This window comes from Mangifera indica, chromosome 12 (assembly GCF_011075055.1).
Source record: "Mangifera indica cultivar Alphonso chromosome 12, CATAS_Mindica_2.1, whole genome shotgun sequence".
Taxonomy (NCBI): domain Eukaryota; kingdom Viridiplantae; phylum Streptophyta; class Magnoliopsida; order Sapindales; family Anacardiaceae; genus Mangifera; species Mangifera indica.
The window spans coordinates 4,336,957-4,354,349 of record NC_058148.1 but is presented as its reverse complement, the minus strand read 5'-3'; the positions used below and the strand labels follow the sequence as shown (position 1 = coordinate 4,354,349).

General features: G+C 29.6%; 1 protein-coding gene across 1 annotated transcript; it reads right to left on the bottom strand.

Annotated features, from left to right (window-relative positions):
* Positions 1 to 3,776: 3,776 nt before the first annotated feature.
* On the bottom strand, positions 3,777 to 7,619 carry LOC123192487. The gene is made up of 2 exons (XM_044605066.1): positions 6,825 to 7,619; positions 3,777 to 4,216 (listed from the first exon to the last, which is right to left on the bottom strand). Exons 1-2 carry the CDS (start codon positions 7,443 to 7,445, stop codon positions 4,130 to 4,132), a joined length of 708 nt encoding a protein of 235 aa, XP_044461001.1. The 5' UTR covers positions 7,446 to 7,619; the 3' UTR covers positions 3,777 to 4,129.
* Positions 7,620 to 17,393: the final 9,774 nt, after the last annotated feature.

The following is a 17,393-nucleotide window of genomic DNA, read 5'->3' as shown; positions in this document are numbered from 1 at the left end:
TGTATGAAAGGGCACAATAAGTATAAATAAGGGAAGTGATTATGTGTAGAGAAAATGAGAAAGGATGCTCATAAGGACTAGTCGTGCATAGTGAAATAGAATACAAATGTTCATGCACCTGATAAAGGATATACATTCATAAGGATAAAAGTATAGAAAATCAAAATGAACCAAACAAGATGTTTATGAAGTTGTCATGAGAAATAATAGAAACTTCTCGAGCATGCAATAGTACCCAATGTGCCTAAGAGATGAGTTAATATTAAGGTACAAGTTATTTATAGAGTGAAAAACTAAGATGAGTTTGAGATGTTTATATCGCTCAAGATGCATGCATGCTAAACATATCTTAGGATTATAACGAAGGGGCATTGCAAGTATATACTTCCTACACTGTTTATAATAGGGCAAATCTGTAGTAGGACATTATACACGTAGTAGGGTATTTGTTCATAATAAAGCTCAATTATAGTTACAATTCGGTAGTTCATAGTGGTGTAGGTAAGTAAACTGCACAATGAATGCTCATATGACTAAGGTGTCAAATCATTGTATGGATCTAGTTCGATCGACCTAGCATATAATTACAGTTTATAATTATGATAGTGTTTTCATTGATAGATGATTTGGTTACACCAATTGAAGATCCACAGTTATTCATTAGTGACTGAGTGAGACACAATTACCTTTGAGAGTTACCTAGAGGTTTTCGTGTTTGTGGATGTAAGTTATAAGAACCATGTCATTCTAATGGGGTTTTAGAGATAGAGTCCAGATGAGTAAGTTATGATGGGTCGATCAAATGGTATTATAGGGATAATGTAAATATTAGTCAAGTCTCCTACTTACTAAGTAACTTATAACTCACTCTCTTTCTTTTCATGTGTTTAGGTATAAATGATCATGATGGTTATGAGACGAGCAATGATCAGCGAGCATGGTCAATATAAGGGCATACATGTTATTTCCCAGTTTATGTTGTTGTGGTGATATTATGGACTTGATAAGGTTATGTATATGTTATAAACATATATTTAGGTTTTGATGGATGATGTTTATGTTTGATGTTATGGACATTTTTTGATATGTTTTTGTTGCGTTTCATTAAAGGGTTAGTTTCATAATTTATTATATTTGATGAATGAATGAACTCAGATGGTGTAAGTTAGAGACATCTTCCTTTGAAGAGCAATACTTTTGAAGGGAGTGTTACAGAATGCCACTTGAATATTCAAAGATGAATTTTCATAAATTTATATCATCAAGAAGATTGGTTGTAGAGCACTTACTTCAACAGATAGTTTGGTCTACTAATGTATGGATTTTTATAAAAATCAACCACAATATATTCTTATCCATTTCATTCTTATATTTTCGCAAGAATAGAACAACACAAATATGTCATAATTGAGTCCTCTTAATCATACACCATTCAACTATCATTTGTGATTATCTTTCACATATAAATTCTTAAGACTAACATTATTTTATTCATTTTTGAAGACCTCATATCATATTGAATACTTAATACTTATTTTTCATATTCATTTAAACTCAACCTATAAATTAAATCAACTTACTTGGTATCCAATAAGAAGGGTTTGATGCTAATACCTCCCTTTCTCCTCATGGAAAAATGCTTTAACTAGTTGAAATCGTCTTTTATTAGGCATGATTATTAAATAGTTTATAAGTGCAATATTTCACTGGTGCTTAAGTATAGATGTTGTGTGGATAACCACCACTTATATAGAAATTCAAATTGTAGTCATTGAAATAGTTGTTCACTCAAAGTGAACAATCATTTATTTTTTTAAATATTTTTGTTATGACACATTGTCCATTTTATTCACCTAGCATGACATGAACAAGCATGCACCTTTCATGATGACTATTTAAAAGCTTAAATTCATAATTTCTAAGACTTAACCATTTTTCAATTTATCAAACATTAACACAAACTAAAATTAACATGAAAGGACAATAATGCCCTTGTTATGCACCTACGGGAAATACAAATCTATCGCCACCTTTTGATAGGTTCATTCAACACTATGATTGTTCTAATCATATTATCTATGCCCTTAGTCGAGATAATAGCATGACTATAGATGTTTCTAGAATAACCACCATATGTGAACATAAGGTTCTAATAATTAATTATCACATACTGATTCTCTCGTTAGGGTTATATCATCCTAAGGGGCATTTATCTTGATATACATATACACTTACAAATAAAGAGTGTCACTCAAAGTTGAATAAATATGACTAAATATGAATTTGTATTGTCATGAAGATTGGCTCTAAAGCACCAACTCCAATTATTTTTTATATAGAAAACCCTAGATACTACATTTTAAAATGCAATGACTTAAACACAAACCATCAAAGCAAAAAAAAAAAAAAAAAAACTTACCTTTAGAATAATTGGTGTGGAAAACTCTTCGGTATTATGTTTAGAAAGAATTAACGAATAAATCATACTAAGTTTTTAGAGATTTTAAAGGATGGCAAAAACTTTAGAGAGAACCAGATAAAGAAGCCTAAATGCACTTATTCAAATATTTTTATAGACAAATAGAGTGGTGAGAATCAATCTTAACCATTTGAGTTAAACCTAAAACATATGTTATCCATTTGATGATTCATATGAAACATGCTCATTAACATCTTGGTGACATGAATTACCATAATTGGCATATGGTGCAAGCATATGACATGTTAAATAGAGGATGCAAGCATCATCACAACACATTACAAGCCTACTTGGAGTCTTTGTGTGTCATTCCTCGATGTAGAAACGGAAAGAGTTTCCAAAGTTCTACTCATACTCTATAAATTAGGGGGTAATTGTTACATGATAAAACTCCTTTTTGACCAAACTCATTGACATAACACTCAAGAGGTAACTAGACAATAATAAGACATGCCATCTATCTTCAACTCAAAATGCAAGTAGAAATTTTGTAACTCAAAGACAACGAAAAGAACTTCACTTTGTAGTTAAACTCCATATTAGGATATATAAGATTGTCTTCATATTTCATCTTGTGCCTACAAAAGAAAACTATTATCTTATACGAAATCAATATCATATAATTTTCCTTTTTTTTTTTTTAAATTATAGTAGGAATAAATCTCTAGATTCATAATTGTATTAAGGACACTTCAAACCTAGGTGAGAAAGGACTCATATTACAATAATTATTATTGTAATAGGTTTTATGATAGAAAAATGACATAAATACTTTCAATGATCGAAATTAAAAAAGATAGGGAATAGATTAATTTGACATATTTTTTAAGGGTGATTTAGGTACACAATTATGTCTACACTCATATACATCATCTAATAATTAGATATTATTTTATTATTAATTTAAGATCATCTAATTATATAATAATATATATAAATATATATATTTATATATCTAAATTAAGTATACATAATTTTATTAATTTTTCAAAAGTTGAGTTATATTTTACACTAAGAGCGAAATTTCTAAGTTGTATGAAAAATCAGACCAAAGGAATAAAAAGTAAACAATTTTCAAATTGCGTGATTATTATTTATTAGACTGAGTGACGCGTGAAAACAATGCCAAATAAGGTTTTATGCGTGAACAATTATTTTCACAACGTGTCGGGGTTTTAGTCTATCATTGCTTTTCCCAATTACTGTTTCACTTTAATCTACTTTATTGCAACAACAACATATATACCTAACAAATATATATATATATATATCACTTCTGAAAGCTGACACAAGAAGATGAAGAGAGAGAGAGAGAGAGGACTGGGAAATAGTCAGACAAAATGAGATTCAGTTCACATGGGACTTTGCAGGTAGTTAGCATATTTTCCTTCCAACATAAGAAACCAATATAAAAAAAACGAGTTGGAAAATTCAATCGATGAGATTAGGTATCAAGAATCTTCTGAATCATCATCTTCACGACCTTTACTTTACTAATACTCCATGTGAGAAGAGCCCTTTTTGCTTTTTTTTTTTTTTTTTTATAACTTCTCACTCTCACTTTCGGAGAAACTTGGAAAATAATTTCTTTTTTTTTGAAATTATCAATTGTAAAAATAATAATAACAATAAAATGTCACTTCCCATCAACTACACTCTCAAACCATCAAACCCACACTGCTTGTAGGTGAGAGACTGCTTCCTCGGACTTATCACAATTGCACAATCCACGGATACCTGTTCATTCCCATTTGTTAATTCCAACATTCAACTTAAATAAATAAACACCCAAAGAGCAAATATTCAATTCTACTAATAATATTATACGCCAAATAACTATTTTTCACTCAAATTTTAATCTAATCTCAAAAGCACACTTATATTAATTAAAAAACTTAAACATCCATTTATAAACTAATTTATGTTAAAAAATTTTGTTGAAAAAATCATTATTTTTTCCTTAAAGTTTAAAACACTAAAAATTTATAACATTTCATTCCCCTCCATGTTTTAAAAAATTAACATTTCTCTCTTACAATTAAGTTTCGAAAAATAATATTTTTCCTCTTTTTAATTTTCAAGCAATTTTCCAATGAACGAAAGTGTTGTTCAAACGAAATCCAACCAGAGGGATAGGGCTTCAAATGAGGAGAAGACATCAAAGGGAGAGCCATCAGTGAGATGGAGAGAGCAATTCGCCAAGAAATTTAAAAGAAAAAAATGTCAATTCTCAAAACTTAATCCTAAAAATAAAAACGTTTATTTTTCAAACTAAGAAAAGAAAATTATATAAATTTATAAGATTTTAAGATTTAAAAAAATGATAATTTTATTCCTCTTTCTAATAAAAATTTTTATTAATTTATAAATAGATATTTAAATTTTTTATCTGTCATAAATATATTTTTAGGATTACTTCGAAACTTGGGGTGGAAAATAGTCCTTTGGCATAATATTATAACGTAATATAATTTAAATTATCATTGGGAACACACCATGACTTATTCTGTCTTTTTAGGAATTCAATAATGCTAAATAATTGTCCCCTCCATTTTCTTTTCTTTCCTACTAGAATGATGCATCTCATTCTCACTATCCACAAATTAGTAAAAGGTTGGGACTTTACAACCATGATATATATATATATATATATATACATTTATAACAATAAAATCACTTATCATATTATCCTACAAGTAATCTTAAAGGGTTAGAACCCAAAATTTAATGTCATCTAATATTGGTGTTGTTAAGATTTTGTATATTAATATTAATTATTCAATTGAATTTGGACCTCTTTTTACCCACTATTCCTTAAAATTTGAATAGGGATTTCACAAATCATTAAAAAATTCATTTCATAATATAAATATGTTATAAAAATTAATTTAGTCAGTAAGTTAATAAAATTTGTCATATATCTTACAAAATGAAAAATGACTACCACATCAAATGAAAATGAAGCTTATCTAAATAAATCAATACATAGAGTCAACACTAACGCTAAAGGAAATGACTAGAATTTCAACAAAACATGTTAAAGGCTCTTGAAAGGATTGAGAAATTGCTTCCACTATTTTAAATTATAAGGACCCACTAGTCACCCAAAATTGACATTGGTTGAAAAACCCAAATAGTTTTTTCCTCCAATTTTGTTTTTTTCCACTTTGAACCTATCACAAAAACTAATTCCTATAAATACTTTCATAATGCCTAACAATCCAATGCTACACCATCATTTTTCTAAATTTCTATATATTTCTGGGTAAATCAAGCAAAATTCAAGAAGATTGCTTATAAAAGAAAAAACAGAAAATAAAATTCTAATGCCATTCCTTGAAAATGCTAGTTTCAAAAGCAAAAAGAAAACAAACGCATTAAAAATGCCTTACATGGGTAGCATGAGTTTGGAAATATATTCCACATTTTAAAATGAGTCTTTAAACAGGATGTATAAATGACCATCAAATTTGTCACAAAAAAATACTACGATTAATTTGAAGGGTATTTGATAATATAAATGAATAGAAATAATTAATTAATTAATTAAAAATATCTTGCTCAACTTAAGATTAAGGCCATTGGTACTGGTGTGGTATAAAAACTGCGTGAAAATAAACCAATTACCAGCATCGTTATTGAAGTAACGAAAACCTTTAATTTGCCTTCTTTTCACTTGATGCTTTTTAGTTAAGACTAAAATGTCGGCATTAATGAGCATTACCAAAACCAAAATAATGCCAATACTAATGCCACCAAAATTTGTATAAAAACCCAAAGAAAACTACCCAAAGCTACCACTTTCTGGTGAGGAAACTTCTAAAAACCACCGCTCATCCCCATTAAGCAATTGCCATAGAATTGAGAGCAAATGAATGGCAACAAGTGAATATATTCATGCTTTGAATTTCATTGATAAGTTTTAAGCTAAATGGATTTAGTCGTGCAAAATAAGAAAGAGTGGCCATAGAAAGAACAAAGAAGAGGGCAGTGGGGCTGATGAAATAAAATAAAACTGGTGATAATGTTTGGAATTAGAATATTTTTATTAGTTTTGTTTTAAATAAGCGGTGTTAATGTTCCAAGGTAGAATGAGTTCAGTGGGGGCATGAACCCAAAGTATCCAAAGAAGAAAAAATGACCTTCTTCACTAAGTTTACCAAAACGCATTCTGAGAATGGGAACAATACTTAGTGGGTTCCTCTGCAAACTTTCAACTAAACCCAAAACACAAACAAAAATTAAAATTGAAATGGTAAAATAATAAATAAATAAAGCAACATAATCTTAATATAAACCACAAATTCTATCTTTCAAAAACTCCAGATTTGAAGCAACAAGTTACCTGAACGCCGGGAGAATCGAAGTTCATGACGCGGATCTTAGCGCCAACATCACCCAAAACCCTCAACTCAACGCGGTCATACAAAGAGGCGTCTCTGATTAAATTAGCACCATCTGCCTGCAACAAATTCGCTCGGTCAACGGCGATGGTGGCCTCTACGTTTCTCACACTGTGAGCCTCCTGGTAGAACCCCGGTACCGAAGCTTTACCCAAGGGAATCCCCTGGTACATTACCGTGAACTTGGACTCCCCGTACTTGATGCCCACTTTGTTTGGGTTAACGGCGGTAAAGAGCATGTGAATTGTGAGGGAAAGCGACGCCGTTTCAGTGGAGATAGAGTTGGCAGTGGTGGTGGTGGTGGTAGGGTCCAGGGAGGTGGGATTGGGTGCGGAGATGCCCATGTACTGCACGCCAACTTGCTGGAGATCAAACTGGGGCTTCTTCGGTTTGACGGCGAGGATTACTATAAGGACAATGGCTAGGATGAGGAGAGCAATAAAGGAGAAGAGGAGGAAGAGGCAGCAGCAACAGCCTTTTAAGGAGGCGGAAGAAGAGGAGGAAGAAGACGACGTTGTAGGGTAGTAAGAATGATGGCGGATTTGTTGTGGTTGTGTTGGCATTTTGAGAATGGGAGCTGAAGTTGAAGCAAGAACTCTCTCTCTTTGCTCTTTCGGCGAGCAGAATTTTCCTAGCAGATGAAAAAAAAAAAAGAAACAGATGTGTGAGGGAGAGAGACTTAGAGAAAGAGAGAGAGAGTGAGGTTGACAGAGTAGACTTTAAAAATTAAATAAAAATTAAATAAAAATAAGGCTTCTCGTTGCTCGCCTCCGTCTTTAATAAAAGCGGATTCCGACGGGGTTAAGCTTAAATATAATTTGATTTGAATTTAGTTTAAATAAGAAATAATTTAATTTAAATTTATTAAATCAAAATTAGGTTTAATTTATGTTTAATTTGAATAAAAAATAACTTAATTCGATTCAGTTTGAGTTTAATTTAATTTTATATTTCAAATCAATAATTTGAATTTGTAATTCGATTCAATTTAGATTAATTATTTAAATTAATTGTTCAAATATATGGCTCGAATTCATGGATCGAGTTCATAATTTATTGATAAAACAATATTGTTTTATCTAAATAATATTCAAAATTTTTCCGCGTATAAAAATTGTTTCAGTTCAATTTTTGGATTAAAATTAATGTTTATTTGTTGAATCTATGTTGTATGCATAATTTACACACATTTAGTTTCTAGTTTTTAGGTTTTTAGGTTGTACTTTAGTTAGAATATTATTAGTTTTATTTAAATTTAAGTTTATTTCATGGTATTTCTGTATTTTAGTTAGATTTTGTTAATTTTAAGGTTTTTTTGTGATATTTTCTTATTTTATATTTATTTTTATGATTTTAAGATATTTAGTAAAGTTAGGAGCAATCGAAACGAATATAGAACAAAATTGACAGCCTACACTTAATCAGCCAAGATTTCCTAAAATAGACCAGACTTTCCTAATACATGGAGCCAAAACAGGAAACTAATATGACTAAAACAAAAAACTAATATGAGCGTATTTAACAAAATCTCTAGAATTTTAGTATACACAAAATTCTTAGATACACACTAGTTGTCAACCTTAGGCTATTTACAGACATATTATCTCAACACAAGTTATTTTGAGCATATTTTGGATTATTATCGCATAGATGTGTAACATATCCTACATGCTAAAAGTTATCCCTATTATGATGTGACTTATTATAATTGGCACGTCATGGGTGAACACGTTGTCCTATGATTTCATGTATGGACATAGAACATTGGTGTCTTAGTAGGGTAAAACAAAATCGTTACGTGAATTTTCTGTTACACATCAAATAGAGGACTAACCCATCACCTTTGGGGTTATTTATCATTATGCCTCAAAGGGATTTAGATAACTCATATGTAAGGCATAGAACATCACATTGACTATTGGTAGGGCCTAACGCCCTTTTAGGCTTTGTCAAGGCAGCATTGTTGCTCCTCAATAATGGGATTATCTATTAGAGGTAAAGAGATGTGATTAGGATTACCTTCACTTGTGCAATTGGTAGCAGTCCCAAACTTGATAACTCTTAATTCATGGGATGTCATCAGAGAAGGGTTCAATTGGATTTGAGAAAAAAACATTGCTAATGGAAAATAAAAGAGCTTGTGATGGGTAATCTTTCTAATGCCAAATTGTTGGTGTAAAAATTTGTACTAATGAGAAGTATATAAAGTCCAAAGGCATTTGAATTCAAGAATATGAAAAGACATAGTAAATAAAGTACAAAGTCATTTTTAATGTAGTTCTACTAAAAAATCCAAGAGTTTACATCCACAATATTGAAATAATGAGAGATTACAAAGAGGTGATATAGAGACAATGTGAAACTATAGCTATGTGTGTCTTAGCTTAACGCCCTTCCTTTTTCCCATTGTTAACAATTTATCGTGGTGCAAGTTAGGGTTACATGCATAATTGCATTACGTAGCGTGATTGTAAGTGGTTTGATTAGTGTCATCATGATCTTGATATGGTGGAGGAGTAATTGCACTTCAATTACGATTTCCAAAATTGAGGAGAGAAATTCCTTGATAATATGAAATAATTATTTAATGTTTGATGGATTATAAAGGTCATGGCAGATTTGGTTTTTGTTTATTGATATTAGCTTTTACAAGAAATTATATTGTAATCGAGTCTTCTTTTGTAAACTATGAGCTAGAGCAATACTTATCTGTTAATTGTTGGTCACCCCTGAGAGTCACATCTATAAATTATTCAAAGAGAAATCTTGACTGCACAACATTTTATCATAAAAAATTTCTATTACCTTTCTTTTTTTCACAACACCAATTTTAGTACAGATTTGGCTTTAGATCAAAATATAATGAAAATTTCTTTTGCAAAAAGTTTATATTAAAATCCTTTGGATATGAACGTTGCATTTCTCGTAGTATAGAATTCAATCAAGATTATATTGTGCTCAATTTTGTTTGATGGTGAAAGTGCTACTAGTTTTACCATGCAAGATCGAATCATATAGATAACTAGTTTCACAAAATTCAAATTAGGTTAACGTAGGTGCTTTTTCCATCCCAAGATTTGATAAAATAATGATTCTGACACTTTAAATTTGAAAAAGTAATTTTCACATCCATTTGTCAAAATCAATTGTTACTCTTAACAGTCAAATAAAATTTATGTAATATTGTCTAAATATTATAATGAGGATGTAATTAATTATCATTTTGTCTCCAAAATTTAAAATATTATAATTACACCTTTCTTAGATTGGACTACAAAGAGCATTGTGAGAATGTAAATGTGAATTTTTAAAACTTACTAAGGGCAGATGAATATTCTCTTTATATTATACGTTTACCCCATACTAGAGTATGCATAATTCATTTCAAATCGTAAAACTAGATTAAACTGCTTAAAAATTAAAGTTTTGTTTAATTTGATTTGTAAAATGGTTTGGTTTGAGTTGATAAATTTTTAAAAAACAATTTTAAGTTTTGGGTGTGGTTTGAGTGATTTTTAAACTGAACCAAAATATACACCATATTTTCTTTTAATATATATTGATAATTATATTTGACAAAATTTTTCATTAAGCAATTAAATATACCATTTATTTGTTTTTATATTTATTTTGTCATTTTTTTACATGTATATTGTATATATATTTCATATTTATTTTACATGTTTATATTATGTTCTAAAATACTATAATTCAATTAAATTTATTAAATAATATATATTTAGAAGTCAATAATTTTAATATATTAAAACTGTAATTCAAACCAGAATGAACTGTATTTTTTTAATTTGATTTGGTTTGGTGTAAAACTTAAAATAGTTTGGTTTCTTTTGAAAAATTTTTTAACAATTTTTTCAGTTTGATTTGAAAAAACTTTTAAAGTGCACCAAACTGGACTATACACACCTTTAACTCCAAATTTTTTAAAAATATAATTATAGCCTCAATAATTTATAATATGAAATTTATACTCTTAATTTGTTACGCTTTATTTAATTCTTCGAGGTTTAACTGTCATTTTTGAAACTATTGAGAGATATATTAAAATTTTAAAATTTTTGAAAACACCCTAAACTTTTTTTAAATTTTCAAAAATCCCCTAAAATCTTTTTAACACCCATAATATTTTAAAATTTATAGCTCATCTCAAACCTACAATTAAATGTTATTGATACTCATATCAATAGTTTAAATTTTTTTATTATTTTTAATTAAAATTAATATAAATTAAAGGCACAAACCAGGGTTGTCGTTTTAGATTAAATGAATAGTAAACAAAGTTTTGACTTTGTTTATTTATATATGAAATCTCATTCGTGCGTCTCTCTCATAGTCTTCAGTTTCTAAACTTTAGCCCTACCCTTAATCTTCAGTTTTGGCTTCTTTTTTTCGTCAACAATGTCGATTCCAATAGACTCCATCTAACTTTCGAGTTTAAATAATTCATCAATTCAAGTCTAGTCACGTAGCAATAGAAGATTTTAGTGTTGGAATACTTCTAGCTTCTATTTGTCCAGCAAGCGGGAATTTGATGGCAACAAGTTTGGCAACCGCGACAATGACAACGACATAAGGACATTTCAGGTTTGTGTTTTTCCATTTTTTTACTTTGAGTTTGTTAATTTTTTACTTGAATTTATTGAACCCTAACTTTGGAATCAAGGTTTCTAAATTGGGGGTTTTATCATACTTGGTTTTTTATATTGTTGGCTTACTATTGTGTTGTTATTGTGCTAATTAGGGTTGATTTGTTATTGTGCTTATTTAAATGGATGATTAACTGTATTCTTGATTCTTTAACATCCTTTGTTTTGAAATTTTAAATAGATGTTTTTTGTTGCAGTATCATCTACGCATTATTGAAACAGAGGCAAGGAGTCTTGATTTGTGGCTTAAATGGATTAAATTAATAGATGCCAGTGGGTCTTTCTACAGATGTAGCTTATCTAGTTGGGTCAATTTATGATGTATTGTTCAAACTTCTACTAAAAGATTTAAGGATTCTGTCTTTGCTCTTGGTATATGTTTTTGTTACATAATTTATATTCCTTAGCTAATCATTTGTTTTGAACCTCTAAAATGGTAGTTTGTGTAATATTAGATGTATAAATCTTTTAATGAGAGCAGGATAGATATATTTATAATATGAAATGGCAACTAAATTGATGTAAAGTGATAATATGGTCTCTTTTTGTGTTATATATATTTTGATATTATTGTCAAGTTAGTTTATTCAAGATTAGATTAAATTTCATTTAAGAAGGAATGAGTATCTACTGGCTTCTTGTAAAATGGCTTTGAATAGAATTTGTTAGTTGTTATAATCTCTTTCATATATCCCAAATGAGTCTTTGATTATTATCTTGCTTTTGATGCTTAAAGCAATTGAGGGTATTTGGTACTTGAACTTCTATTATGTAATGTTTTAATACTTAGTTTCAAATTTTCCAGTGCATTGCAAGGGATAGAAATTTAGCTGGTATGATGTAAAAGTTTTACCCTTTTCTAATAGATTGAGTGTAATTCTTTCGTTTATTATTTATGACATAACCACATTGGATTTACTAAATTCTTATATATGGAACTTTGGTAGGTTGATATGGACAATGAAGGAATGCTGAAATATCATGAATTCATTGTTGCTACCTTGCACTTAAATAAGATAGAGAGAGAAGAGAATTTAATTGCAGCCTTCATCTATTTTGACAAAGATGATAGTGGTTACATAACCATTGATGAACTTCAACAGGTTTGCCAACAGTTTGGTCCTGGTGATGCTCAACTGGATGAAATAATCAAAGAAATTCATCAAGACAACGTAAGTATTTTATCTGCACAGTAGCCTTCAATGAGAATAGTCTACTACTATCATTTAGTTTAGGAATGTTTAACTGGGAGATATCTTTTCTTTATTAGAGTTTTGTGACTATAATTTAATCAATTTGGTTCTTGAGATTCTTTTATGTGGGCAATATCTTTTGTTTGTAGTTGTAAGTCTTCATAAAATAGCTCTATATTCTATGATGGGTGGTTTATCAATAGTGATATGTCAAGAAAAGAAAATTCTTATCAAGATGTCCTTTTACTATCCATTTTCTATTCTATTGGTTTTATATGCTTCAATTGTGTGTTATGAATATTGGAAGTTCTAAAATCATTATTTTAGTTTCTGATTTTGAAGAAAATGTTGAATAAAATTAAAGTTTGTAGTAAAATGGCTATATTTTGTTTCATTGTTATCGTATCTACAACCACACTTTTATGTATAATTTCTTTTGGATTTGATTGTGCTGATTTTGTTTACACTTGTTTATTATTAGCAACTTCAATGCATACTGAAGGGATGATGTCATTTTAATTGACTTTTTACAATTTCGGGTTCATATTGTGCAAGTGATTCTTCCCTTGATTTGTAGCAATTTCAATTCTTCAATTTGTTTCCATTACTCCATACATATCCTAGCAATCCATAAAATATATTTGTTATTGTTTTAAGCTAACCTTATTGCAGTTTTGTAGAAACTGAGGAGTTCTGTAAGTGTTCCTTGGATGGAAACAATACTATGAAGTAATACATTGGACAATCAATTAATGTTAGTCTTTCTTTGGCCTACCAATTAACTTTTCCTTTCTAACTTTGAAGGGTTAGTTTGAGTGGTTAAGAAATTTGATTTAAACGAGAGGCTAGAGATTCAACTCTCACTGAGGACCACCTACTAATGATATTATATCACAATTTTCAAACTACCAAAGTTGTAAGGTCTAGTTGTAGTCCTTATTTTGGAACTTATGAATATATAAGGAAAGATGATGGATTTTGGTTTTTTTAGCTAGTATGAAGGAAAAAAACACATATATTTTGAATAGGATACCTGCAACTCGTCAAGCTCAGCTTGGGCTCGTTAAGCCTATTCAAGTCGAGCTCGTAAACAACTTACTAGCTAGTAAGCTTCAGTTCGAGCTGTCTTTAGCTCAGACTCACATGAACAGTGACCAAGTTGAGCTCAAGCTAATCGAATCCACCCTTAGTGCAAACAATGATTTAATAAAATTTTTGTGTAAAGTGTTATTTAACTTAAAGATTTTTTTGTCTTTTCAACAACTATAACACCCCCTTTTATAAGAACTACCTTCTAAAGGAAGATGTCACTAATTTGACTACTGAACATACATACATTTTAAAACATTTAAATGCTTATGAATCAATTACATAGATTTTATTATAATTTCATAATTACTAAAATACCCTTTATTGTCAATAAGTGGAAACATGTTAAAAGATATCCAATTGTAAATAAATAATAATTAAATAACATAGGGTGTGTAGCTAGTACATCAAAATAAAGTGTGAACAACATAAATTGATATATTATTAAACATGACATAAATGCCCGTAGCTTCTATATGCTCATTGACCATCACTTGTCTTGTAGCTATCATGATCATTTGTATCCGCATACATAAAAAGAGGAGAATAAGTGATAAAACACTTAATAAGAAAAAGATTTTACTTGGTTGACGCACAAATACATGCGGCATCGTTTGACTATTTTGACTTGATTTTGAATGGTTTTTGCATCAAAGAACCATTGAAGAGGGAGAGAGAGTATTGATGGTAGGGTTAATGATACGTTGAAGTGAATTATTAGGAAAATGGTTACCGAAAAAAGAGAAAGCTTTTTTTGGAGGTGTAAGTGCAATATTTTAAACTTTGAAAGGGGATTTGTAAACCCTAAAATATGGAGACTTCAGATAATGGAGGTGAAAAAATAACTTTTTATAACTAAGGTAAGAGAAATTTGTTAGTTTTCAAAACTAAAGTAAGAAAATGGATTAAATTTTTCTTTCTTTAAATAAAATATTAAATATCTTTTTACCCCTAACACTAACAATCAAATTTAATTGATAAATTAGTATTTAGGTTTTCAAAATTTAACAAGTGAAAGTTTGAGAATGAATTAAACCTTGAGTGAGAATAAGTCTTTTGGCCTAATAAAATAAGAGACTTTAATACTATGTAAAAAGTCCTTTTTACCCTCATATCTAACAATAGAGCTGGATTTGAAGGGAGCTTGTTCAGGCTTTAAATGAGTCTTGTTCAAACAAGCCCAAGTTAAGCTTGCCATAAAGAACGTGAGCACGAATGTGAGCCTAAGTTTTAAAAGAAAAAAATTTAAGCAGGTTGCATATGATACAGATCATTGTATATTTGAATAATCCAGAATTTGAAATGAGCCTAAAATATGAGCTCGAAGCTGAAATGAATATCTTATGCGAACCCGATCTAATGCAAGCCAATCACAAACAGTAAAATTACCAAGCTAGCTAAATACGAACACGTGATTGAGTGAGCTTGATGAGCTCATGCCTCAGCTAGTTCAAAACAAGCTGAAAACGAGTCAAGCCCTATTTGGGCTCAGCTCTACTCAACTTGTTGCCAACCCTAACTAATACTATAGACTAGTGGTAACAATTGATGGATGAATGTTTTAAAATTTCAAAATTAATAGCCATGAATTTGTTTATACACTAAACCTTAGGTTGGGTAAGAATTAATTTTTGCTTTGGGATGAGTTTTTGTAAAAACTAATGTTCTTTTGTATTTGTGTTATGTATTTTGGTGTTGATAATGAAATGCAATAGTTTTTTAGATATTAAATATATGCCTAACGACCATTTCAACTGTTCAACAGCTTTTAACTTCCATTCAACTACCATGGGTAGTTACTACAATATAGGTCAGGTCAACTCGTCATGGAAAACACTCACATATAATGAGAGATCCTAACAAATTACTTAAACACAAAAATCACATACAACAATACATCTCATACAATAGTACATTTCATACTTGCAAATATGTCGTGTAATCTTATGAGCAATATACACTGGAGAGTTTATTACTATGCATCTGTTTAGAATAATATAGTCGCTTCAACCCAAAACAAATGATAATCTATTGTTAGTCTCATTGTACCTTAGACTTACTTGATAACACTAATCTTTCTAATCCCTCAAAATAATTATGTTATCTCCTTATGAATCTATGATCAAGTCTTATCTCATATGTGATTGACAAGATCGATTGACTAATGGATGCATGTAATAAATAAGTCTTCCTTTTCAACTCAAAATTCTTAATTTAAACTTAGTTGTTTTTCTAATTATGTTTTATAGACCAAATCATACATACTCATAAGTAACAAGCTAAGATAATGAAAAACTAAGAATAAATATTAAATAATAGTAAAAAGTGTAAGAGTACCAATATGAGATAAACCTCAGAAAGTCTCACATAGTGAGGAAGTAGGGATTCATTAACTCACTAGCTTTATTGCTAAACTATGCACACGTGATATGGAACATGTGCTACAATGTGTATTCTTCATAAATGTCATACATAAACACTATACAAATATAAGTTTAGTTGTTATATCAAGTGACTAAGTTCAGTTCTTAAATATCTTCAAACTTGTAGGTATCAATTGAGAACTCACATCTGACATTTACTAAGTTCAGTTCTTAAATATCTTCAAACTTGTAGGTATCAATTAAGAACTCACATCTGACATTTACAAGTTATTTGGATGTGAAAAATTCAAAGTGATCATTTGTAAAAACTGTCCATCCATGACCTCATCTTGACTAATTATCAAGGCAACATTTTGACATTAATAATTCTTTTCTCAAGAAATATGTTTTATCTTTGCTCACTTTCCTAGCGCCAAAGGTGATTGTTTATATGAGAAAGTCAATTTATAACTTATGTAACATTTTTAATCTTGTTGAGCATAAAAAAAATGATGTGTATAATGAAACACCAAGAATTCTATTTGAATTCATGGTTTTTGATGTTATGTCATAAGTATAATATATAAGCCCAACCACATATCAGTTATAGTCTATGCAATCCAAGAGATTTAGTATGTGTAAGATATACATCTCTTGGAATAGGTATGGTCAAAGGATCAACAACCATATGATGTGTAGAAATATATATTGTACACTCACTTACCTCTTGGAAATGACATCTTTTACAAAATTATATCAAGTGTCAATAAGTTTGGTTCTATTATGAAATTTGGGATCTTTTATAAAAACTATTATAGCGTGATTATCACAATGGATGACTATTAGTCTTGTATACCCAAACACATAAAGAATCTTTTTAACGAAATAGCTTCTTACACAGCCATTGAACATGCCATAAACTTGACTTCCATTGTGGATAAGACTATACATATCTATTTCTTGTTACTTCAATATATGACGCCCTTTTGAAGTAAGATTGCATAACCATAAGTAGATTTGCATTGGTTTAAATCACCTCCCCAATCGGCATCTGAATAGCCAACTAAATGCAAATCTAATCTTTGATAACATAAACAATAATCTATAATGTCTTTTAGATATCTCAATATCCTTTTAATAAATGTCTAGACATTTACACATTATAACATACATAAGACTTTTAATTACATTTGAATAGGGTA